The sequence below is a fragment of the Mobula birostris genome, chromosome 16 (genome assembly GCF_030028105.1).
Source record: "Mobula birostris isolate sMobBir1 chromosome 16, sMobBir1.hap1, whole genome shotgun sequence".
In the NCBI taxonomy this organism is placed as follows: Eukaryota; Metazoa; Chordata; class Chondrichthyes; order Myliobatiformes; family Myliobatidae; genus Mobula; species Mobula birostris.
In genome coordinates this window covers 52,082,318-52,109,878 of record NC_092385.1, presented here as the reverse complement: position 1 = coordinate 52,109,878, position 27,561 = coordinate 52,082,318, and the positions used below count along the sequence as shown (strand labels likewise).

The following is a 27,561-nucleotide window of genomic DNA, read 5'->3' as shown; positions in this document are numbered from 1 at the left end:
TCCTACAGCTTGCTATTTGTCAGTAGAGCCTTCACAATCATAATAAATGTCTTTGTGAGGAAGTTCAGAAGCACGTAGACAAGGAGAGACATTATAAACGTGGTTTGAAGTATTTGACTCAAGTGGCCCTTCTCACTCTGTCTGATATGCCCATTGTATTTCTGAAACTGCATCTTTTTCCTCTTCTCAACCATTGAGATCATCGAAAAATCTGAAATTAAATGCCTTAATCTTGCTTATCTCTGCTTCCCAGAACCGTTATCTATAAACATGATGTCACCAGCAACTTTGATGTGTGTTGTCAACATCTCTGCATGCATGACCTATGCATAGTTATGTCAAGTTGTGACAGATTACTTCAGCAAGTCAAATTACAAAAACTGAAGTTGCTGAGACTCTTTAACCTAACCTTTCTGCCGTCTTGCTGGATTTGGTCAAATATTGGTTTTGCATGCAGCTTGATTCTTGTGGAGAAGAATATTATATGAGGTATACTACTGGGAACAGACAAAGACCTTCCCTGAGCATCTGTAAGTAACGTTGACGCAAGAAAGCAGCATCCATCAAGAACCCCCATGATCCAGGCCATTCGTACTTGCATGATGGGTGACGGCCAGAACTTTAAAACATGAACTGATGTGCATCAAACATTCATAAACATTGGGTTACTTGCTGTTCAGATTCCTTGAACGTGGGAAGTTCATGCCTTGTCATTGAAGCTTGAAGTTCTCTGTGGATGGATGTTCAGAAGATTTGTAGCCACCTCCTGCCTGAACTGACATTTTCAACTGAAACTGATCAAACCTTACAAAATACTTGTTTACTGAGCACTGAATGAAGCTTAGCAGGGTTACAAACAGGAAGCACCTCTAAGTTAAATAGATAGAATCAGATATTTTTTCACTGACATGTGAAATTTATTTCTTTACAACAAAAGTGCAATATTTTAACATCTATAAGTAACAAAACAATTGCAAAAAAAAAGAAAAAACAAGGATGGTTTGTGGAGGATTCAGAAATTTTGGTTGAGGAGAAACTGCTCCTAAATCATTGAGTGTAGGTCTTCAAGCCCTTGTACATCTTCCCTGATCGTGATCATGAGAAGAGGTCATGTTTCTGATATTGAGAGCCCTTGGATGCTGCCTTTTAGAGGGATTTTCTTGAAGATGTTCTTGATGGTGGGATGTTTGTGCCCATTGAGGAGTTGATTGAGTCTATAGAACTTTGCAGTTGGTTACAACCCTGTGCATTGGAGACTCCACACCAGGCTATGATGCAACCAGTCAGCGTTCTCCACAGTACATCCATAGACACTTTTAAGAGTATTTGACATTTGAAATCTCAAACCCTTAATAAGTGTAGCCACTGGCATGCCTTCCTCATGATTGCATTGATGTGTTGTGCTCAGGATAGTTTATCTGAGATGTTAACACCCAGGAACTTGAAACTGCTCACCCTTTCCACTGCTGATCCCTCTGAGGACTGGTCCTTATTCCCTGAACCTCCCTTCTTGAAGACCACAGTCATTTTCTTCATCGTGTGGAGTTACTTTTTGTGACAATCGCTCAATCATCTCTACATCTCATTGCCATCTGAGACTCAACTAACAACAGTAGTGAGAGCTTTTGATGGAAAGGAAAACTATGGCTTTTTTTTTTTAAAAAAGTGTTGCATCCAAAATACTGGTGGATTTTAGCAGGTCGGGCAGCATCCATGGAGAGATGTGAACAGTCAACATTTCGGGCCCGGACAGAAGCCAGAATAAAAAGGTGGGCAGAGAGAGAGGACCAGGGCTATGAGAGAGGGAAAGGTGAGGAGGATGATGTGAAAAGTTGGGAGGTGGTGGGTGGAAGAGTTAAAGGACTGAAGGACTCTGAATGGAAAGGACATTAGAGCACGGAACAAAGGGAAGGCGGTGGGGACCCTGAGAGAGGACAGTTAGGTGATGGGCAGGTCATGACGATGGGAGAGGGACAAGAGAAGTGGTATGGTGACCAGAGGGTTATGGAAAAACAGGAGGAGAAGCAGGAGTGGTTATTCGACGTTATAGAAATCGATGTGTTGGGATTTGTAGCATTGCATGTATCAGTTGAATGCACCTGATTTGTTGATGGACTATTGCAGATTTAGGCTGAGAGAAGAAAAACTATGAACCTAAAATTGTGCAGGAAAGTAATTCTCAATAAATAGAGCTTATTTCAACTTTTAAAATTTTTAAAAATAAAAAGCAAATTATGAATGCTGCAAATCTCAAATGAAAGAATGTTTTGAATATTCCATGTTATTGATGCACCTATATTGTTTTGATCAAATTCTTTGCTGTGTCTCAACAGAGGCAGTTAAGTCTTTAATCTGCTGCTTTTAAAAAGATATATTTTTGAGGTTCACCATTTGGTATCCATCCTTCTGAGGTTGGAAGGAGAAAATAATCAAGAGTTTCCTGCAAAGCATTGAGTTGTTTTTTAAGCTTGGATTGTTGATGTTACAGGACCTATGTATGTAACAAGGCCATTTAGTTGTAACTATTGTTTAAATGGATCCAGTAATGAATTGGACACCTACCCCCCCTTTTTAACATAAGTAAAATGATACCATCTTTTAAAGATAGCGTCAACCATCTCATTGGTTATTATAATGCTTTTGTTTTGAGTTTTCAGTTTTTACTTTCTTCCCCAACCCTATTCTGCAATTTAAAAATAGAAAAAAAAATCTGAGGAAGAGCCACATACAGGAAATGCTTAGTATGGGGACTGACAGATTGATTAAAGAATATTCTTTGAACAGTGTCCAAAAGTGAGTGTTCGTATTTGTTTAGATAAGACTTTCCAATGTGAACATGTTAATGGGCTTTTGTAATGTTCTTTTAAGAAGCAACATTTCACAAATTTTAACAAGTAATATCTATTAAGGTCTCAAACACGAAATCTGCAGATGCTGGAAATTCAAGCAACACATAAAAAAATGCTGGTGGAAGAGGAACAGTCGCCGTTTCAGGCCGAGACACTTCGTCAGAACTCCTGACGAAGGGTCTCGGCCCGAAACATCAACTGTACCTCTTCCAATAGATGCTGCCTGGCCTGCTGTGTTCCACCAGCATTTTTTATGTTTGTTGTGTCTATTAAGGTTCTGTTCTTTTATAAGATAAATATGACTAAAAGCTACATTTTGCAGTGCCTTTACTTCTCAAGACCACAAATACATGCATGGTTCCCATGTGTGGTGTAATATTGGGAACCCTATAGCACACTTGACCAGTGTTTCTCACAGTTGTGTTCTTGGTTCTGACCAGGTGGAGTGAAGTTATATAATTTGGTTTAAAAAAGCATGGCAGAGCATGACATTAAAGGCCTTTTGCACAAATGCATTGATATTCTTATATTGCTGTGGAAGGTGTTGATTATTTTAAATTTGATTATTTTAAATTTCGTTTTTGCTTTTGATTATCTCACTATTTTCTCTCCCTCCTTTCCCTTTGTTTCCACAGACTGTCTCTTTAAATTATGTCCTATGAACCGGTACTCTGCTCAGAAGCAGTTCTGGAAAGCAGCCAAGCCTGGGGGCAACACCACTACAGACACGGTGCTACTGAATAAACTACATGTAAGTAGAATACCGTCCCCAGAAACGTTTCAACTCCGGTGAGTAAACCTGGAGTTACTGCTTGAGGAATTTTACTTTTCTTTGGTAGGCTTCAAAAGATTTCTGCCCCTCAGATTTAAGCTGCTGCAGCTGGTAGAATTGCTGTCTCACTGCCTCTGTGACCAGCTTCCATCATGACCTCAGACCTGTCTGGGTGGAGTTTGCACATTCTTTCCATGACTGCATGAGTTGCCCTAGTTGCTCTACTTTCCTCCACATTGCAAAGATGTGAGGGTTAATAGATTAATTGGTCATGATAAATTGTCCCTAGTGAAAAGAAATTGGGATTGGTGTAAGCATGTGCTTGATGGCTGCGTGGATTTCTATGTTATATAACTCTGATGCTCCTCTGCAATCCAGTCCAGAGTCAGTTTTTAAGTATTTTGGTAAGGCATTTGGTTCTCTTTTGGTGGACAGAAGATGCCATGGCCTATGAATTGGGGTACGAGAGTGTTTGCTATTGTCCTGCTCAAAGTCTATCCTTCACTCTCAGCTAATGCAAGCAGGTGATCTGTTCTTTATCACAGTACAGCATTTGGAAACCTCCTGCTTATAATCTAATACTGCGTTTCCTGTTATGAAGAGAGCTATGCCTCTGAAATGCTATGTAATAAAGCATTAATAATAATACAAAGCCTTTATTTCTAGACTTTATTTTCCTCAGAACTCATCAAAAATCCTGTCAGGCAATTACTTGGGAAATGTGATGCTCCAAAGAATTCTCACATTAGAAACATGATCAAATTCATGATTGTTGCAACAGTGATAATAAAAACCACACCTTTATCGCTCCTACATGAGTAACTGCTCAACATTATGACAGGGGATTAAATGGATTGTTAGCAAGGTTTCTGCAGGTAGTGAAGTTTCTATTGAAAGGATATGTCCTGCCAAAAACTTGGTATCTTTGGATAGTTGATTAGTACTGAAGATACTGTGAGATAGGCCAACATTTTTCTTCACTGTTGAAAGTTGGTTTTGAAATATTTGACCACAAATAGCTGTGGTGCAATGGTGCACAGCAGGAACATGATCAGACACTGTGGGAAAGGGTTGTAGAGCTTGTTAACTGTATTCCTGGATATCTCATTCCTCCAAATATCTTGCCCTTCCACTGCAGCTAATGGTCTACAGGTATATTCAGCTGTAGAGCGCACCAGCTAGCATTCCTATTTGGAGTGGCTTTGAACTCTCAAACATTCACTCCATCTCTAACATTCTAATAATTTAAGTGGAATGAGGAACTGAATCATCCTGGTATGGGATAAGTAGGTTGTTGTAGTGGGAACTCATGGCAAAGGTGATCTATTTGTTGTTTATATTCAATCAATGCCTTTGGTTCCCAAACCATGGCCATTTAAAATAAACTTGTAGAACAGTACTGCACAGTACAGACCCTTCAGTCAACCAAGTTGTGCTAACTTCTTAACCTACTCCAAGATCAATCTAATGCTTCCCTTCCACAAGGGCCTCCATTTTAATTTCATCCAAGTGCCTGTCTAAGAGTTTCTCAAATGTTCGGAATGTAGCCTACGTGGCCACTTTATTAGGTATTTCCCATACCTGAAAACGGAAACCTGCAAAACTTGTAATCACCGGATGTTTTTTTGTTTATTGTACCATTTTCTGTAAACTCTAGAGAATATTGTGGGAGATGCTCAAACCACCCTGTCTGGCACCAGCAATCATTTCATGGTCAAAGTCAGTTAAGTCGCACTTCCCCACTTTGATGTTTGGTCTGATTGCGAACTGAACCTCTTGACCATGTCTGCATGCTTTCATGCACTGAGTTGTTGATGCATGATTAGCTGATTTAGATATTTGCATTAGCGAGCAGGTGTACTGTTGTACCTAGAAGTGCCACAGAGTGTATCCTCCTAGTACCACACATAATGTGTGCTCTATGCATCTACAATGCGCTGTGTAAAGAAAGACCTGCTGCCCCTCCCCTACATGCTTTCATCCAATCACCTTAAAATTATGCCCCCTGTATTAGCCATTTTCATCCTGGGAAAAGGACATTGGCTGTTCTCTCTATCTATGACTCTTATCTTGTACCCCTCTGTCAAGTTGCCTCTCAGCCTCCGTCACTCCAAAGGGAAAAGGTCTAGCTCATTTAACTTTACCTCATTAATACTTGCTCTCTAATTCAGATATCATCCTGGTAAATCTTTCCTGCACACTTTCTAGAGCTTCCACATCCTTCCTATAATGAGGTGAGCAGAACGGACACAATATTGCCAGTGTGGTTTAACCTGGGTTTTATAGAGCTGCAAAATTGCCTTGCAGATCTTGAACTCAATCCCCTGACTACTGAAGGCCAATACATCATACACTGCCTTAACTACCCTATCAAATTGTGTGGAAACTTTGAGGGATCTGCAAACTAAGACCCCAAGGTCCCTCTGTTCCCCCACACTGCCAAGAATCCTGCCAATATCTTTGTACTCTGCCTTCAGATTCCACTTCACACTTTTCTGGATTGAAATCCATATACCACTTCTCAGCCCAGCTCTGCATCCTATCAATATCTTGTTGTTACCTACTCTATCCACACCACCACCAATCATTTCATAAGCAAGCTCTCTAACCCACCCTTCCACTCCCTCATCCAAGCCCCAGAATAGATCCCTGCAGAGCACCTCTGGTCAACAACCAGACAGACAGAATAAGTTCCATCTACAACTACCGACTGCCTTCTGTGGGCAAAACCATAAGATACAGGAGCAGAATTAGGCCATCTAGCCCACTGAGTCTGCTCTGCCATTCAATCATGGTGGATCCTTTTTTTTTCCTCCCCTCTTCAGCCCCTCTCCCCAGCCTTCTCCCTGTAACCTTTGATGTTGTGTCCAATCAAGAACCTAGCAAGCCCTGCCTTAAATGTGCCCAATGACCTGGCCTCCACAACTGCCTGTGGTAATAAATTCCACAAATTCACTGTCTTCCGGCTAAAGAAATTTCTCCACATCTGTTTTAAATAGACGCCCCTCTATCCTGAGGTTGTGCCCTCTTGTCCCAGACTCCTCCCACCATGGAAAACATCCTTTCTTCATCTATTCTGTCTCAGCCTTTCAATATTGGAAATGTTTCAATGTGATTCCACCGCCCCCCCCAACCAATTCTTCTAAATTCCAATGAGTATTGACCCAGAGCCATCAAATATTCCTTGTATGCAAACCCTTTCATTTCAGGAATCATCCTTGTGAATCTCTCCTGAATCCTGTCCAATGGCAGCACATTTTTTCTAAGATGAGGAGCACAAAGCTGGTCACAATACTCAAGGTGAGGCCTCACCAGTGCCTTTATAAAGCCTCTGCATCTCACCCTTGCTCTTGTATTCTAAACCTCTTGAAATGAATGCTAACATTGCATTTGCCTTCCTCACCACCGACTCTAAAATGTACATACCACACATTCACTGCTTTACCTTCATCAATTTATTCTGCCACTTCAAATTTTGTAAATCCTGTCTCTAAGAATTCTTTCCAATAGTTTGCCCAGTACTGATGTAAGACTGACTGGTTTATAATTTGCAAGATTACCATAATGCCTTGTATAGGGGAGTAACCTTTGCCACCCTCTAAATTTCTGGTGCTACTGCTGTGGCTGTTAGGACACAGCTATCATTACTAAAGGTGCAGAAATCTTGTCTCTCAATTCCCATTGGAATCTGGGATATATTCAGGGGTGTAGTGCTAGCTGGAGCATGTCTGGTATCTCTAAGAGAAAAGCCAAAACAAACAAGCTAATTAATTAGGTGCCACCCAGGGTGATTTGAGTATCTCAAACTGCTGATCTCCTGGGATTTTTACGCACAACAGACGCTGGAGTTTGCAAAGAATGGTGCCAAAACCAAAAAAAAATCCAGCGAATGGCTGTTCTGTGAGCAAAAATATCTTGTTAAATCCACTTACTGGATTTTTTTGGGTTTTTTTTCTAAAGGTTCTTTCTTCTCTTGACTTGGTGTTCCATTTATCTTGTCAACTATGGTTCCTCCACTCCCATCCTTTCCCTGACTCAATGGGACAAACCTGTGCAGAACACCATTCCTAAGCAGCCTCCACATTTCCATCGTGCATTTTCCTGATTACATCTGCCATCAATATGTGCTCCAAAGACCCTGTCTAATAGCATTATAATTCCCCCTCCTCCAATTAAATACTTTTCCATACCGCTGCCTCCTATCCCTGTCCAATCTATGCTATAAGTCAGGGAGTTGTGGTCATTGTTTATTGATCTCACAATAAACCAGGTTCATTGCCTAGTCCTAGATTCAGTATGGGTTCTCCTCTAGTTGACATGTTGTGTCAGAAATCTTTCCCGAAGACTGCTAACAGATCCCACCCCATCTAAACCTTTTGTAGTAAGGACATGCCAATCAATATTATAGAAGTTGAAGTCATCCATAAAAACAGCCCAGTTATTTTTGCACCCTTGTAAAATCACACTCCCCCATAAAAAATCCGTGGACCTGATTTTGAGATGTCCCAGACCCAGGAAACATATCATCTGACATCCACAGAATCTCCTGTCTTGTCTTTCAAGAGTATAGACTCAGACTTGGCATTGCAGACACTGGGCTTTGACTTCCCCAGTGTACTTGCAGAGAATCGCAGACTCTGCTTTGGCTATTGGGCCTCGAATTCTGGACTATTTTGACCCTTGGGTCTCAATCTTCATCAATTTTAGGACATATTGTAGCGTGGATGAAATTACTGGAGAGACAGAGTCACTGGAGAATACAAAGCAGCTTCTTTATTCAACACAACAAGGTACAGCAGGCATCTTACGGACGGAGACGCTTTCCGCAGAAAGGTCTGCTAGCTCAATGTGGGCTCGATATTTATATGCTAAGCACAAAGGCAATCGCTACTTAAAAAGTTATAGACAATGCTTCCTATTGAAGCTACATACAAAATGTTACACCATCCTTTCTTTCCGACACCAACATGTCTGGGTTGGTATCCACAGCCTTTAGGAATGTAAGTTAAGTCTATGATACATTTATTTGGCATTTCCCATGCTAACATAGAAGACAATTAATATTTATAATGTATAGATAATACTGTCTTCGAAACTACAGCATCAGGTCAAACTACGACACCAGAAACATCTGGTATTCACACCTTTTTAGGAAGCGCATTGTCAATCAGTTAAAATAAAGTCTGGTGGCCAAAGTCATTTAAGTGTAAACAGATGATCTACCCAAAAAACTCACTCTAACAGGACAACACTAGGTCTCGAACTCTGGAGTAATGGATTTGCGATCCTAGGGGATCATTGGAACTCGTTCCTCCTGCCTGCAAGGAAACCTAATTCTAGAACCTGCCAACAACTTGCCGACCTGTGTGAGTCCTCACCCATTTTCCGTTGCCCCAATATCTGACCATGGATGTCCGCACACCAATGTCACTGGCCTTTGAATATGGAATGGAGGCTTAGACTCCAGCCTGGTCTCAAATTCCCCCGCATCCCTGTCACTAAACTCTAACCTGACATTTAACTCTCCCCTCTGTCCCAAAACCATCCTTCTGAACCTTAAAAATAAACAATTTCAAAATGACTCAAGCCGAGCTGCGACTCAATAGCAATTGCAGCTCGGTGCCATCAGGGGTTGAATCTTCAGCTGTATCTGCATGAGGAAAGGAGTTGAAACATTTCAGATCAAACCCTGCATTAGTCCTGGAGATTCCTTTCCTTACCAAATGTCGCAGGACTCCGTTTCTCCTGCAGATGTTTGCTGCAAAGTAAGCCAAGATGTCTATATTAATTTGAGGGGGAGTAGGAACAGAAGTTTATAAAAATCAAGGAAGAAACTTTTTATGATTATTAATACAACCAGTATCGAGAAGCAGCAAGGGCCTTCGCTATAACCTATAGCTACATTCTTAGTGCACAGATGTCAAGATTGCCATAGTTGTAGAGCTTGTAATTTCACCATAAACTGTGATTATTTCATCAGGTGGTTCCTATACCATGTTTCAGCTGGTGTGAAAGTTCCTGGCCCTACTCCTCAATCAGAGCAACGTGGAAAAAGAAATTGGCATTCTGTAATTTGTTAAGTATAGGGAATCCTATGTGGTAATCTTGTATGGGCACCATTCCATGTGTCTCTGCAGGTTTTTATTAGCATTAGAGACAGTAAACTTTAAATACCTTTTTGGAGTATTGCAAGCAGTTCTGGTTGTCCCATTGTAGGAAGGATGTTGAGGCTGTAGAGAGGATGCAGAAAAGATTTGTCAGGATGCTGTCTGGTTTAGAGGGCATGTGCTATCATGACAGGCTTAACAAATTTGGGTTGTTTTTGAAATGGCAGCAACCAAAGGGAGATCTGCTAGAGGTTTATAAGATAGAGAGGAGTAGATAGAGTAGACAGGGAATATCTTTTTCCCCAGGGTAGAAATGGCTAATACCAGAGGGCATGTGCCAGCTGGTGGTGTAGTGGCATCAGCACTGGACTTCGGAGCGAAGGCTCCCGAGTTTGAATCCAGCCGGCTCCCTTGCACGCTTTCCATCCGTGATGGGTTGAGCATCAAGCTAGCAACTCGGCCTCGTAAAAATAAGAAAGTCCGCTTTAAAAAAAAAACACAGTCATGACGGCGTCCCGATGACTCCACTTGGAGTTAAGGGCTTTCTTCTTCTTCAGAGGGCATGTATTGAAGGTGAGAGGGGGTAGGTTCAAAGTGGATGCAAGGGGCAAGTTTTTTAAAACTTCAGTGGTGGATGCCTAGAATGTGTTGGCTGGCATGGTGGTAGAGGCAAATACATTTGAGGCTTTTAAGAAACATTTAGATAGACACAAAAAATGCCAAAGATGGAAAGATATGGACTTTATGAAAGTAAGAGGGGATTAGTTTTTTTTGGGGGGGGGGGGGGCGTGATTTACTTTTTAGCTGGTTTGGCACAACATGGGCCAAATAGCCCATTCCTGTGCTGTGCTGTTCTGTGTTAAAGCAGAGATGATCAGAGGTTTGGATGGAAATCAGACATCTTTTAACTTGCAGATGAGGATTAGATATTGCTGGCAATACTGTTTTTGTAAATTTTCTAATTCGCATTATCCTTGAACCTAATATACAGGGTCTCAAGTAATTTGCATTACACCAGGTAAAGCTGGCAGGTTTTAACAAGATGGATTTCTCACCACAGCTGGTGTTGTCATTAGCACTGCTATGCAACCCTTTTGTTACCAAGTTGTTTTAGCTGCACGTAAATTCCTCAGCTAACATAGGGGATTTGATCCCTTAGGTATACAGATCAGCAATCCAGACCTTTCAATGCCAGTTCAGTAAATGATTCCTCTGCTATCACCAAGATTATTGGAATTTCAATCTTTAGTTCAGAGTAGTGCTGAAGTGTAGGTTATTAATGACTGATGATCATACGCACATTGTTTGTCGTGTTTTTTTTTAATAATGTGGCTTGCTAATCAATGTGTAAATCTCCATGGAGCAGGTTTCAGTGGTGTGCTTAGTGGAAGTGCATAAATTATTTTTGTAAACTGTAGACTGGCCTCCTGCAATGTTGGGCTAAAATGAAACTATCCATCATCTTACATACTGTCTTCTGCTTGGATTCTACTTTTCCACCATTACTGCCCCTTTTCTGTTTGCAATCCCTCGGAGTCCAAAAGGTGAATTTTATAACCACCTGGAGCTCTGATTAACAGAGCATGTTTGCTATTGGGAAATGGACTTGCAAAAGGCAATAAAGATAGAGAATTTTAATTTCAATGTATTGGGAGAGGAACGCCCTTTTAAAAAGAAAGACATTACTGTGTATGTACATGTACGTGTGTGTGTGTGTGTGTGTATGTATATATATATATATATATATATATATATATATATATAATATGTGTGTATATATGTGTGTGTGTGTGTATATGTATATATATATATATGTGTGTGTGTATATGTATATATATATATATATATATATATATATATATTATTTTCAAGTACAGCTCACACTGGCCTAATGAAAATGTCACTCTTAACAAAGGTGACAATGATTGGAAGTGCTGCTGGGGGTTTGATCAATTGTTCTGACGATGTGACATGATTCAAGTCAACTCACTTCTTATTGTCATTCCAACCATAACTGCTGGTACAGAACATAGTAAAAATGAGACAACGTGTTCCAGGATCATGGTGATACATGAAACAATACAAAAACTACACTGAACTACGTAAGAAAAAAAACACAAAAACTACACTAGACTATAGACTATCCAGGACTGCATAAGGTGCACAAAACAGTGCAGGCACTACAATAAATAATGATAAATAATAAACAAGACAATAGGCACAGTAGAGGGCAGTAGGTTGGTGTCAAGCCAGGCTCTGGATATTGAGGAGTCTGATAGCTTGGGGGAAGAAACTGTTACATAGTCTGGTCGTGAGAGCCCGAATGCTTCGGTGCCTTTTTCCAGATGGCAGGAGGGAGAAGAGTTTATATGAGGGGTGCGTGGGGTCCTTCATAATGCCGTTTGCTTTGCGGATGCAGCGTGTGCTGTAAATGTGTGGTGTAATTCAATTGGAAGGTTGAGCAGTAGAGCTTGTTTCTTCACATATTCATGGCAGTAGCTGTTGTGTGAATATGCCCGAGAACCCTGGAGATGACCCAACAACTGAAGAACAGAAACTGAGAATGAGTTAGTAGTTTATAAATGGAATACCAAAGGAGGCAGAAACTGGTTCTACCTGTAACTGTGGTGTACACAATCCATGATCTTTAAGGAAGTAACATGCAAAGTGAAATGAGGGAAACAGCTGTAAAGTGTCATTGATAAATTCAATGAAATATCGTGTGTGTGTGTGTGTGTGTGTGTTTTTATATATATATATAAATAATATTTTTAAAAAGGACTCCATGTATATATTGTTGTGAAAAGAATCAAATGTTATATTTACACCATATTGCTTTTCTGCCACTCTTCCTCTTCCCCAACAAAGAAAGGAGAAATTGAAGTGAGTTTACCATTTGGAATTTATGTTCCATTGATTTAACTGAGTTTTGCATCCCCTTTTGATCTTTTCAACAGTCTCAGAAGGTATTAATTAATCTTCATTTGTGGTCTGTGTTACCTCTTCAACCAATGTTGTCCTTGTTTCCTTGTGATGTTTATCATGTATCTTCCATTAAGATCATGTGAATCTTTTTGAAATCTCCCTCTCTCATGAAAGAGAATTGAGAATGTGCACCCAGTGGCCACAGAGAGCATGTTTATGGGTTTTCTGCTGCTGTAACCCGTCCATTTCCAGGTTCAATGTGTTGTGCATTCAGAGATTCTCTTCTGCACATCACTGTTGTAGCATGTGGTTATTTGAGTTACTCTCACATTCCTGTCTGCTTGAATCTGTCCATTCTCCTCTGACCCCTCATTAATAAGGCATTTTCACCCACAGAATTGCCACTCACTGAATGCTTTTGTTTTTTTTTGCAACATTCTCCGTAAAGTCTAGAGACTGTTGTGCATGAAAATCCTGGGATTTCTGTGATACTCAAATCATCCTGTCTGGCACTAACAATTATTCTGTGGTTAGTTATATTTCTTCCTCATTCTAATGTTTGGTCTGAACAACAGCTGACATCTTCATCATGTCTGCATGCTTTTATGCATTGTTGGTGCCATGTAATTGGCTGATCAGATATTTGCATTATTGAGCAGGTGTACCTAAAAAAGTGGCCACTAGGTGTATAGCTTCAGTGTTCTGTTTCCTTGCTTCTGACTGTGGTGATCTCAGTGCACAAATCTGACTGCAATTGTAACCTCTGGGCTTGGTATCACAGGACATATTTCCTTGCTTTCATGTGTCTGCTTCTTGGCTTCAGTGAACCAAGTCTCCTGTGAATCTGCATTTCTGCAGGTGTACACCCTGTTCTGCAATGCAATATCAGTCTGCAGCTCAGTAAAATCTGCTGGTTGATAAGACCTGGTCTGCTTTGCATCACTTGCTGCTGCTGTCCATGACTGCTGGTGCTATACCCTGCCTCCGTACTTGAGGCCAAAAAGAACTGTTGATTATTTGATCCTATTCCATTAGATAAACTGTTCAAAGTGAAATGACAGAAATTGTAGTTTATTTTCCTTGGGCAGATCATAAACATGAGAAAGTCTGCAGATGCTGAAAATCCAGAGCAACACACACAAGACAGTGGAGGAAGTCAGCAGACCAGGCCGCATCTATGAAAATGAATAAGTAGTGGACATTTTGGGTCCTGATGAAGGGTCTCTGCCCGAAAAGTCGACTGCTTATTCATTTCCACAGATGCTGCCTGACCTGTTGAGTTCCTCCAATTTTTTTTTTGTGTTTTCTTGGGCAGATGATCTGTTTTGAAAATGCATTTGAGTATGGTGCACTTAACTACTGTACAATCGCCACCTGTTTGGATCAAGATGTTCTGAATTGCTGTCCGCCAGCACTGGGAGATTGACCACAGTGAGAAGGGTGTGGGGCGGTGTAGTGGTGTTACAATGGTTTTGGAGGCAACTTCCACATTTTGGGAGGTGTTCTTGATTGCTGTGATCAGAGGTCTTGGACGAATGCAAAGTGTCTTACATGCTCTTCAAGGTCCTTTGCCAAATGCTGTGAATGAAGTGCTTCCACTATTCTGCTTCATATTTCTCAGTATAACCACTCTATGGCCCAAGGTAATGCAGCCAATTTAATAACATACATTGAGGCCACCATTGGATATAGGACATCAGTTCTTGTTTGGCAGAACATTCATTTACCTTATTGAGCATTCTTGGCTCCAAGTGTGATTGGCAGTGCCTTCTGTTCTGTTGGTGCATCATTCCTCTCTCTTCATAGGTGCGTGTATCACAAAACTAATGGCCCCTCTGGGGCCCTCGGTCACTTGGCATATCACTGTCCCAGCTCCATATTTGAAAACAGTTTTTCTTCATAAGTTGTGTCCTGGTGTACTAGGCATGATTTGTTCAAAAAACCTTTTATCAATAATCTATCAATCCCCCGGGACACACTTCAGTTGCTCCAGCATTAGCATTCTTTGGTGGAAGTTGATGTTGGCACAGTGGAAGAGCACTTAGTGCAGCTGCTGTAGAACCTGCCCTGACCTCTGCTGCTTGCATGGAGTTTGCATGTTCTCCCTGTGGCTGGTTTCTTCCTTAATTCTGAAGACTTACTGGTAGGCTACACTCACAACATGCTGGAGGAACTCAGCAAGTTGGGCAGCATCTGTGGAAATGATCAGTCAACGTTTCGGGCCGGAACCCTTCATGCTTTCCCCTATTCCTTCTTCACCTTTCCTGTCTATCCCTCCCTGCTTCCCTCCCCCACCCCTTTATCTTTCCCTTTACTGGTTTTTCACCTGGAACCTACCAGCCTTCTCCCTCCCCCCTCCCCCCCCCTTCTTTTTAGGGCCTCTGCCCCTTTCCTCTTCGGTCCTGACGAAGGGTTCCAGCCCGAAACGTTGACTGATCGTTTCCACGGGTGCTGCCCGACTGCTGAGTTCCTCCAACGTGTTGTGAGTGTTGCTTTGACCCCAGCATCTGCAGAGTATTTTGTGTTTACTGATAGGCTAATTGGTTCTTGTAATTCCACCCAAAGAGAAATGAGAGAACTGTAATAAAATAAATCAGCGAGGAGTTGTTGGGTATTTGTGAGAGAATGTTGGTGGTTTTGCAAGGAGAAGGGAGGTGGGGAATGATGCAGATATTCCACCTCTCCTGGAAGTTCCGAGAGTCTCCCACATATCGATAGTGGCTCCCTGACACCTGGAAATTATATACAATATCCCGGAAATCAATTTTTTTGAGAGGGTGAGCGAGCATCCTGATTAGTCTCTCTTCATGCTAAGAGTGGTCCCCAACCACCGGGCCACAAGGAAACGATATGATTTGGCGATATGAAACGATATGAGTCAGCTTCACCGTTCCTCATTCCCTGCCACGCACTGTTGAATTTTAACGCATGCGAGGTCATCAGTGACCCAAGACGTGCAAAGGAATGGGTCTGTGACCCATTTGTGAATGTCCCTGGTGAATCATCCATGTCAGCGCAGGAAGGAGATCAACTCCTCGAGCTTGCAAATGACGGTGGGCTGTAAAGTATGTTTGATATAACATCTCTGCCAGCATTCTGGATCAAAATCAAGACTGAATATCCTGAGATAGCCACGAAAGCACTGAAAACATTGCTTCCATTTCCAACATATTTCTGCGAGGTGGAGTTTTCTGCAATGAATGCAATGAAAACTAAATTGCGGAATAGACGGGACATAAGGAACCGCCTTCGAGTATCACTGTCTCCCATCACCCCTCAATAGGACCGTATTGGTGCAGGAAAACAAGCCCAGGGCTCTCACTGATTCAGCGATATTGTTGTGTTGCAATGATTTTATATGTTCATATGGGGAAAATATGCACTGTGTGTTTAATATCCAAATATTACTTAAAATGTTATGATGCTATTGACTTATAAGTGACTTATAATTCAGTGGTCCCCAACCTCAGGGCTGCAAAGAATACAGCGGTGGCCGGAACGCACCCAGCACATCTTTAAGAAAAAAACCGAAATAAACAAGCTAATTAATTAGGTGCTGCTCGGCATGTAAAGGTTGGCCCAGATCAGAGGCGATTGCTGATTGCGTCGCCTCTGATCTGGGCCAACATTTGCATGCCCGGCGGCACCTAATCAATTAGCTTGTTTATTACGGCTCTTTTCTTAAAGATGTGCTGGGTGCGTTCTGGCTACCATTGTATCGCTGCATTCTTCACGGCCCAGAGGTTTGGGACCACTGTTATAATTTACATCACTACATTCATGCGAGGAAAATATGTGCTGTGTGTTTAATATTAAATTTGTTAGATGAACCCCTTTAGAAATGAAATTGAGTGTATTAGCCACTTACAAGTGACTTATAGTTGACTTATCACCTATATTCCGGTCGGGATTAACGCCCCCCCACCCCCGAGTCGGCCGGTCCGCAAGAATATTGTCAATATTAAACCAGTCCGCTGTGCAAAAAAGGTTGGGGACCCCTGGTTTAAACTAACTGGCTAGCTGCCAAGGAGCTACGCTATTTATGTCCCACGTGATGAGGCCAAACTCCCTGTAGACTTGCTTGAAGTTGTAATAGAATAAATATGATAATATAGTATAAGTACATATTTTAAAGTCACATTTGCTGCATATACCCAACTTGGTTTACAGATTAAACAAAATCACTAAACAAAGTATTACATACACTCTTGGAGGTCAACGGGGGGGGTGCGCGGATATGGGGTTGCGGGGGGGACAGGGGTGCTACCTCTCTGAGGTGGTGGTGCTACCTCCCTGAAATGAGTTTTTGCAGGGTGGGATGTCTGATGATGGCATTCGTCCTTGGAGCCAACACAGTCCCACGTGTTGCTCTAAGATTTTCCAGCAAAATTCCTTTTCAGTGAATGAAGTAAACTTTTGCTCATCTTGTCAAAGAAAATGTCTTTTAACTTTGCTCCAAGCTGATGAAATTTTAAAATGAATTATCCTCATTTAGTGTTCCACTTCTAGAGAAATTAAATTCTTCAACTTACCCCAAGAATTGTATTTCATCGTTTCAATGTTTATTCATCAATCCTCAATCACTTAGACATAAACCTTTCAAATGAGATGTTTTCAGACTGCTGTATAAAATCAGCAGGGTTGTAGTTTTGAGTGGATTGTTATTAAGGGTATGTATGAATTGTAATTGCTGTTCATGGTTTGTTGATACTAGGATTCCAATTGGCCATCAGCTGTAAAATATTTACCAAAGCTCGTAAAGAGTGTTAGTCAGGCTGCTAACTTTCAGGACTGTATAGATCTGTTTGTGTTAATTGGTGAGATCACTACATTTCAGTGAGTTTACAGATCCAGTCCCAACAATCTTTTGGCACTCTGTGCTACATAGAATGGCAATATGTAACCTGGAGGGATATCCTATCATTTCCGGAAAACGTGGATCAATTGCAGCTCTTCCAGCGTTTTATTTACTTTGACACATTTTAACACTGTGGATTAACTGCAGATCTGCATAAAACATGTTGCTACTTAAAAGCAGCATACAAAATTCCAGGGGGAACTCAACAGGTCAGGCAGCATCTATAGATAGGAATAAGGAGCTGACATTCCGGCTGAGGCTCTTCACATGTTTGATTTGTTGTGTTCTAAAAGCTCTTAGTAGAGTTGAGCTCTTGCATCCATATTAGATACTAGGAATCTTTTTCAATCTGTTGAGTGTTCTCCATCCTGAATTTTCACTCATGACAAGCTCTACTCTAGTTGATGGTTAGTGTTTGAGTTGTGTCATACCCTGCTAATATCCCAATAGGTAATGTTTCCTTTTGGGAATGTTTTGATGCTAAACAATGTTGATTTAAGTTGTCACTCATGCCCATTGCAGAGCAGTTCAAATCATGATTCCTCTGTGTCGATTTCAGTGAGTTTTTTAAAGTTCAGTGTACGAAATTTATTTTTTCATGTTTTCTATTTTACATTGCTTTAATATGTTTTAATTATCTGTAGATTGTAATAGATATCTGTCTTGTCAGCCTTCATAGAGGGACCATTGGACAGGTTTGCAAAAGACTTGCAAAGTGAGGACAATAGGCTCTAATGACTGCTCACTGGGACTTATGTTGTCTAAAATTTGGAAAGTGTACAACAGCTTTGGCCAGAATGTTTTTTTCTAAATAGTGTTTGTGGAATGTGATCCCTAGTGCTTTTAAATGCACGTAGTGGGTCAATTTTATTATTGGTGAAGTTAAGTGGTTTTGCTGCGTGAACATTAATTATGACAATGTGCATTGGAACATATAGCAATCAGACATTAAACAGGAGCAGGAGTATGCTTTTCATCCCCATGCTTGGTCTAGTATTCAATAAGATTGTTGATCTTTAGCCTTGGTTCTACTTTCTCGCTCTAATGCTATACCCCTTACTACCCTTGCTGTCTAAAAAAATTATTAATCACTGTTTCGCATTTCCTCAACAAATGGGTAGTAAATTTCAAACATCCTTCAGTCTGTGTGGTGAAGAAATCACTTATCTGTTTTGCTTGTTTTGAACAATGCCCTGTGGTTCTTGATTTACTCTTCTAAACATACAGTGGTGCTAGAAAGTTTGTACATCCTGTTGAATGTTCTCTGCTTCTGCATAACTGTGACCTAAAATGTGATTAGATCTTCATACAAGTCGTAAAGCTTGATAAAGAGAACCCAATTAAATAAATAACACAAAAAAGACCATTATACTTATTCATTTCACAAACAAGAGAAAATCTGCAGATCCTGCAAATCCAAGCATACTTGTTCATTTACTTATTGAGAAAAATTATCCAATATTACATGTATTTGTTGGAAAAAGTACGTGAACCTTTACTTTCAGTAATTGGTGTACCCCCCCCCCCCCCGCCCCCGTACAACAATAACTTCAACCAGACGTTTCCGGCAACTGTTGATCAGTCCTGCTTGGAGGAATTTTGGGCCATTCCTCCTTACAAAACTGCTTCACCTCTGGGATGTTGGGGGGCTTCCTTGCATGAACTGCTTGCTTCAGGTCCTTTCACAACATTTCTATAAGATTAAGGTCAGGGCTTTGACTCAGCTGTTCCAAAACACGAAATTTCTTCTTTTTAAACCATTGTTGTTGATTTATTCTCGTCTTTCAGATCATTGTCTTGTTGCGTGATCCAACTTCTATTAAGTTTCAGATGATGGACTGCTACCCTGACATATCCATGTAAAATGTCTTGATACAATTTTGAATTCATTGTTCCCTCAACGATTGCAAGCTGTCCAGGCCTCAAGGCAGCAAATCAGCCCCAAACCATGATGCTGCTTCCACCAGGTTCACAGTTGGGATGAGGTTCAAGTGTTGGTGTGCAGTGCCCTTTTTCCTTCAAACACAGCAATGTGAATTTCTGCCAGAAAGTTCAATTTTTTTCTCATCTGTCCACAGAATATTGTCACAGGAGTGTTGTAGAACACCCAAGTGGTCTTTTACAAACTTCAAATGTGCAACAATGTGTTGTTGTTGTTGTTTTTTGAGCAGTGGTTTTCTTTGTGGTGGCCTTCTATGAATACCATTCTTGTTCAGTGTTTTTCTTATAATGGACACACGAACAGAGACATTAGCAGGTTCTAGAGATTTCTGCAGGTCTTTTGCTGTTACCTTTGGGTTCTTTTTCACCTCCTTCAGCATTGCATGTTGATCTTTGCAGGGTGCCCATTCCTAGGGAGAGTAGCAACAGTACTGAGTTTCCTCCATTTGTAGACAATGTCTCTTAATGTGGACTAATGAACACTCGGGTCTCTGGAAATGCTTTTGCAGCCTTTTCCAGCTTCATGCATCTCTACAATTCTTCTTCTAAGGTCTTCTGGAAGTTGTTTTGATTGTGGCATGGTGCACATAAACAGATCTTTCTTGAGAAGAGCAGACTCTTTCAGTAACCTAACTTTGTGTGTCTTTTTTTATAGGGCAGGGCACCTCTACAACCCACACCTCCAATCTCATCTCACTGATTGGAACACCTAACTCCAAATAGCTTTTGTTAAAGGCATTGCCCCAGAGGTTCACATACTTTTTCTGAACAAATACATGTAATATTGGGTCATTTTTCTCAATAAATAATGGAACAAGTAGAATGTTTTTTGTGTTTATTGGGTTCTCTTTATCTAGTTTTAGTACTTGCGCAGAGATCTGATCAGTTTAGGTTCTATTTATGCAGAAATAGAGAAAATTCTACAGGGTTCACAAACTTTCTAGCACCACGGTAAGTAGAAGCCCATTCTACTTACTCACTTTGTATAACAGAAATCAGTCTAGTAAGCCACTGCAGTTTATATAATTAGAGTAAGGTGCCTGTGGTGTTGTGTGTGAATACTTTTTCCAATAAGAGCCAAAATGCTGTTTGTTGTCTTATTGGTTGTATGAGGTAACTCATCTAATTCCTGTGAACACCAATATCTTTAAGTGTTTTACCAAAAACACTCCACCTTTCTCTCTCCCTTAAAGTGTTCACATTGCACTTCCTCTATTTATTTATAGGTGTATTTATTTATTAATTGATTGAGATATAGAACAGGACATCCAGCCCTTTGAGCTGTGCCACCAAGTAACCCTTGATTTAACCATCGCCTAATCACGGGACAGTTTACAATAACCAATTAACCTACATCTTTGGACGGTGGGAGGAAATCCACATGGTGAGGGGGAGAACATTCAAACTCCTTACAGGCTATTTCATGTGCCATGTCCTTTTGTATTCACACAGCCTTCATGTATTCTTCTGTATCCTCTTTACTGTTTTAGTATCATCAGGAAACTTGGATATATTACATTATCCCCTCTTCAAAATCATCAACAATGTTTCTGAACAGCGGGAGCTCCAACACAAATCTGCTACAACCTACTGGTCTCAATACTCCAATTGAAAAATAACTGAGCTACTCCAACACGTTTCTGTAAATAAGTCGATCCTCAATTTATGCCAGTATGGTACCTCCAATACTGTTTGCTCAACTTTCCTTTAATAATTTATGGTGTGGCTCTTAACAAAAACCTTGTTAAAGTCCAACTATATCACATCAAGTGTATCTTGACTAATTATATCAAACACCATTATCTATTGTGCTAGGTACCACAACTTTTTCAAGATTTATCAAACATGATTGTCCTTTCATAAATCTGTAATTATTTCATTGAATTCTATTAATTTTTCCAAGTGTTGTGTTGGCACTCTCATATTAGATTTTAACATCATTTTCACTACTTGTATTCAAGGGGAGGGCTGGGAGCAATGTATGTTAATTTCAAATCACTCCAAACTATTTCAGGGGCCTTGCATACAATTATGCAACGGTTGATCAGTGGAGCCTAGATATATTTCAGTTTGTCATTCAAAAAATAAATTCTGTAAGAGTAAGGGAACAGTTGTTGATGTATACAATGTTTTCCTTGACATCCGTCTATAGTTTTTACTGATTATACAAGTCTGTAAGTGTTTGGTGACAGTAATCCAAATATCCCTTTTGGCAGCAGTCATTCTGGGTATATTTCTGCATCCCAGGTCAGGGAGGTTCTCGTCTTAAAATAGAAGCAAATTTTTGGCAACCCATGTTAAACTACGTGGGATACTTCCTTTCAAACTTGATGTGAGACTTCAGGGTGGTTTCAGGCTTAGAATTACATCAGTATTATCTGGGCAAGCTATATCCCACAGTGCTAATTACCGAAAGGAGAATATTGACGGAATTTGGTACAAGTCTTGCTTGTATATTCCACTGGGTCTACCAAAGGTTTGAATGTTAAGTACAGTACAGACTGTAAGAAGCTAGATCTATTCTTGGCAGGCTCTTATAAGCAACTATTCTTTTCCCTGAGATTTTTCAGAAAGAATTCAAAAAATGCTGTCTTACTCCAAAATTATTTGGATAAAAGCCAGAGTTAAGCTTCCATCAGAGCAAAGCAATCTCAAGACTGATCTTCAGAAGTATAAAGCAACCTAATTTAGCTGGGTAGGATATTCATCACCTAACGCTGTCTGTGAGATCTTGTTACGTGTGTATTGGTTGCTATGTTTTTTTCCACATTAGTGACTGTATCTCAAAAGTATTTCAAAGCCATTACCCAGTTTGACATTGTGCGGCGCTCTTGCTGCTCTCAAACTTCGATGCAGCCTGTGAATACCTGCGAGTTGTTCCTGAGGCCTTTGGCAAAGACCCTGCTAAGAGGTGGTTCTGCTGAGCTGAAATTCATGCAAATGACTGACCTAACCAAAAGAAGAGTGGTAGGAGGAACAAAGAGGGGATAATGAGCAAGTATTCACATTGGCAGATTGGGGTAGCACAAAGAACTGCGAGGCCTCATCCCTATTCATTGTATTTATAATGTGTGGAATAGTCATATGTAGAGATATGCAGATGATATACTACATTAGATCATCCTCCACTGTGTCACAGAGAACAAGCGGCAGCTGCATAGGGAGAGACTGAGCAACCAAACCACTAACCACAACCTCCACCTCTGGATCCCAGATCAGCCTCTACTTGGTACACAGCTCCTTATGAGAACATCATACTTGACTCGCGTGATCACACTTCTACAAATATTGTAAATTCAGGGGCCTTGTTTATGTAGATAGATATATAAAGTTATTGTTAATTGTGCATAGGCAAACCTGCGACATAGTTCATGACACTGATATGTCCTGAATGAGGGTGTAAGGCAACTTAATCTTATTGGTCCCTCGCTCCCCTTTCCTCCGCTCTCGGTTTTGAAAAATGGGGAAAGCAGCTTGCTTAATGTTGAAAAGATCCAAAGCACCTTGAGGCACCAAGGACACACGTAACTAAAACTGTGCCAGGTACTGCTGCAAGTCTGAAATGTCACAGTATCCAAAGCTGCAGTGTGCTTTAGATTGGGAGGGGAAAAAATGCAGTTTTTTGAGATGCCCCCTCCCAATTTCCTTTATTCGAGTTACGCTGGTGCTTTATTAATTTTGTGACTGCTGTTATTGAAAGCAATTAATATGGACACAAAATGGAATAAAACCAGTTCTGGAGGTATACAGTAGATGGGTCATCATCTGCGGAAAGTCAATGCTTCAGGTCAGTTCTGTCATCAATTGCAATCAGAGGTCACTGCCTTGAAGTGTTAAATCTAGTAACTGATCCTACCTGACATAGAATCCCCTTAGTATTGTTTTAGATTCTATTTCCATAATCATTTTAAAAAGCTGCAAAGTTGCGTGCAGTTGGCGCTGGAATATATGGTGACACTAGTGTGCTGCCACCTTGTGTGTTGATTGTTAACACAAATGATGCCTTTCACTACATGTTCTGATGTACACGTTACAAAAGCTTGAATCTTGGAATTACTCCCAAAGAATAATGAAATGTTGGTCTCTGAAAGCCAGAGGGCTGGAGTATAAAGTGGACGGGGTTTGTACCTGCATGTGTACTAACCCTGAGTTAATCCTCCTTGGAATATTCTGTACACTTTTACATGCTGTATCTTGGGAAGCATATGTTTTTTGGTGTACAATATAGGTTTTCCCAAATGTTGCTTGGGCTCCGATGATTTAAGTTGGGGTTGTACCTCTAGGAAAGCTAAAATTTGATGGTACACTTTACCTGTTAGTGTTTAGGTCAGGTCACTGGTCTGAGTGCTACTGGTACCATGTAACCCAGTACTACCTGTCACATGGTCGGGTGGTCGGCGACTAAACCAGCTCCCCACCAGGCTTGCCTGGTGAGGAGGGTGGCTAGACACTTGGTAGGACATAAAACAAGACCTGTCAAAGGATGGATGAACCCTCTCATAGGGTCAACGGCCATCTAGCGAACACGTGCTGTGAAGCGCGGAAAGGGCACCCCTTGCATCGAAGCTTGGTCTGGCCATGCACTGCAACAGAACTTCCCCCAACCGTCTTGGACCCCACCATGCTGCTGGATCCGGGAGGGGATGTTGAGAGGGTGGGTCTGGACCTGTGCAACCCCCTACTCACCTAACATCCACTCACGCACACGCTGTTCCTTTCTGAGGAGTGGGGTACTACCCCACTAACTGACTGAAAGGAACCATCATCATCCTATGGGATGGATAGCTAGAGAGAAGTACAGTGTTTTCAGAGTCACATTTATTGTTACTGATATTAGCTGTGATCTGTTAGTTTGTGGCAGCAGTGCAGGCATTAACAAATTACTATAATTTGCAGTAAAAATCTAAACAGTGCAATGGAGGAATAACGAGATAGTGTTTATAAATTTTTAGATTATGAGAACACTCAGTCCTCTTTTATTGTCATTTAGAAATGCATACATGCATTAAGAAATGATACAATGTTTCTCCGGAGTGATATCACAGAAAAACAGGACAAACCAAAGACTAACATTGACCGAACCACAGAATTATAACATATAGTTACAGCAGTGCAAAGCAATACCATAATTTGATGAAGAGCAAACCATGGGCATGGTAAATAAAGTCTCAAAAGTCCCCGAGTCCCCGATAACAGGCGGCACAAGGGAGAAACTCCCTGCCATAAACCTCCAGGCACTGTCAACTTGCCGATGCCTTGGAAGCAGCCGACCACAGCCGACACTGAGTCCATCCGTACGAAAACTTAGAGTCTCCGACCAGCCTCCCGAGCACCTTCGACCTCGCCCCAGCCGCTGAAACAAGCAAAGCCGAGGATTTCGGGGCCTTCTACTCCGGAGATTCCGGTTACCACACAGTAGCAGCGGCAGTGAAGCAGGCATTTCAGAAGTTTTCCAGATGTTCCCCCGTACTCTCACATCCGTCTCCATCAAATCAGAATTGTGCACGGTCCCCTACTTGACAGATAACAGATATTCATCACCGGAGAGGCTGTGCGCACTGCCGTTGCACCACCATCTGCTCCTCCTCCAGGGCATGTTCAGAAATCTGAATGCAGAGGTGAAGAAGCTATTGCCTAAAACATTGAGTGTGAGTCTTCAGGTTCCTGTACCCCTGATTAATGTGTTGTCAACATCATTAATAAAAGGCCTAGCTAAACTGCTTGTTAATATTAAAATCTGGGATTGGATTAGGTTTTGTAACCAAGAGTCAGAGGCTAGTCATCACTTTGAGAAGAGTCTCACAGAGCTTAGTTTATCTCTTTTCCTGTACGTCGATTTTAACCATATTTTGTGGAACTGGAACTGTGTCAAGACATTGAATGGCTCATCCGTGTTACAGATTTTACAGGCAGAGGGGGTGGTGGAATGTTAATTTACTCAGTCCTAAATACAGAATAGCTTTGAAAGTGAGAAAATAACTTCGTTATTGAAGTCAAATCAGTAAATGATTTGCTAAACAGATGACAAAAAAGAAAATGGTACTAAGCTCAGACAATAAAAAGTAGCCTCAAGAAACTTGTATTAAACAAATTAAGGCCCTTGACTGTTGGTTTCTTTCCAGGTGGTGTTTGAAGAAAGTTACAGAGAAATAAGTTTGTGTTGCTCAGATGTGGGATGCCCAAATGAAAGTTCTAGATGGTAGTGAATCAATTCTATGCGTTGGTAAGGCCATAGTTTGGCTGAAGATTGTGTATCCCATAACGGAAGAAATATGGGACATATAGGAAACATATACCATTATCATACCAGAGTGTTTCATTCAGAGAATTACTCAGGGAAAAATTGGGAAATGTTGTGCTTGTATATAAATGGAAATTCTTTGAGGGGCAATTAATAAAAATATTTGCATTAGTCAATATATTATGAAGCATTACCCAGTACTAATATAGTAGATAATTAGAAGATATTTTATGTGCATGATTATTAGAATCCTGAAATAATTAATGGATGTGACTCTTGGCAGAATGAACCACATTGTTTTTATAGTGTTCTACTACACGATTCACTGTTATTAACTGGGACTGCTATAGTGTTAAGGGATTGGGTAAAGCTGAGTGTGCATGTGAAGGGAGTTTTCTCAAGAAACATGTAGATTGCCTGACTGGAGAAGTGGCATCACTCATTCTCCTCTTGGGAAATGGGCAAATGGCTGATGTGTTGGTGCTTTGAGACAAGTGACCTTAATTGTATTAGTTTCTAGATAGTTATGGAAAAAGATGTGACTGGCCCGTGATTCAAAGTCCTAAATTGGGTGAAGGCTGGCTTTGATTTTTGATGGGAACTTGCAAAAGATGATTGGAAGAGGCTGTTGTTAGTAGATACAAGAATGGCTGACAAATGGTACATGTTTATTTGGGAGGCTTCTGAAAATCTTTCTGTAAGAAGGGTAAGGTTGGGCAGGATTAGGGACTGTGGTGATGAGGGATATTGAAGCTCTGGTCTGCAGATGAGAATAGGCATATGTCAGGAGATGAATCCTTCGAGTATAAGGGATGTAGGAGAACACTTAAGGAAATGGGAAGAGCACACAGGGGATCCCTGGCAGACAAGATAAATGAGAATCACAGAAGATTTTCTAAGTATATTACAAGCAAAAAGCTAACCAGAGAACAAGTCAACCCCATTAAACATTGCAGTAATCTATGAAGCCAGAGGCAGTGGGTGTGGTCTTAAATGCGACTTGTCTGTATTTACCATGGAGTAGGACATAGAAGCTAGTGAGCTCGGAAAAGAATACTGACATCCTGAAGCTTGTCAACATCGCAAAGGTGGAAGTATTAGTGGTCTTGAAAGCACATAAGGATTGATGAATCCCCGGGATGTGATTGTGGAAGGCAAGGGAGGAGATTGCTTGGGTATTTACTGAGATTTTTGCATCTTTGTTAGCTATAGGTAAATGCTTGAGGATGGTTAATGTTGTGCCTTTTTTTTTAAGAAGGGCTGCAAGGACAAACTAGGGTGAGCCTTGGATCAGTGGGTGGAAAGTTAGTAAAAGGATTTGAAAGATGGGATTTATTTGTATTTGGAATGTTTAAGATTACCTAGAAGTGGTCAGTGTGGCTTTGTTCATTGGAAATTGTGCCTCATGAATTTTTTGAGTGGGTGACCAAGGGGATTGATGAGGGCATTATGGTGGATGATTCTGCGTTACTCTTAATGAAGCTGTTGACAGTGGTCTGTTAGATGGGCTGGTCCTGAAGGTCAATATACATGAGATCAGAATTGGGTTTAAGATCACTGGCATATATTGTTAACTTAGTGGCAGCAGTACAATAAATGACACAAAATAAATTAATTACAGTTAGCATATATGTGTATATTAAATAGCTAAGTTAAAAATGGTGCAAAAGCAGAAATAATATAAGTGAGGTAGGACCTCACTTTTTTTACCCCAATAAAAGTGAGGTAGTATTCATGGGTTCAATGTCCATTTAGGAATCGGATGGCAGAGGGGAAGAAGCTGTTCCTGAATCACTGAGTGTGTGCCTTCAGGCTTCTATATCTCCTCCCTGACAGTAACAATGAGAAGAGTGTCTAGGGTGGTCAGG

At 40.9% G+C, this 27,561-nt stretch overlaps 1 protein-coding gene across 9 annotated transcripts in view; it reads left to right on the top strand.

Moving 5' to 3' along the window:
* The window catches only part of itpr1b (inositol 1,4,5-trisphosphate receptor, type 1b), a 542,905-nt gene that overhangs the window by 124,203 nt on the left and 391,141 nt on the right, over positions 1 to 27,561 (top strand). For all 9 annotated transcript variants that reach the window (XM_072280628.1, XM_072280634.1, XM_072280631.1 and 6 more), the window contains exon 4: positions 3,485 to 3,600. In XM_072280628.1, coding sequence (XP_072136729.1) covers positions 3,485 to 3,600 — 116 coding nt within the window. The remainder of the gene's footprint in view (positions 1 to 3,484; positions 3,601 to 27,561) is intronic.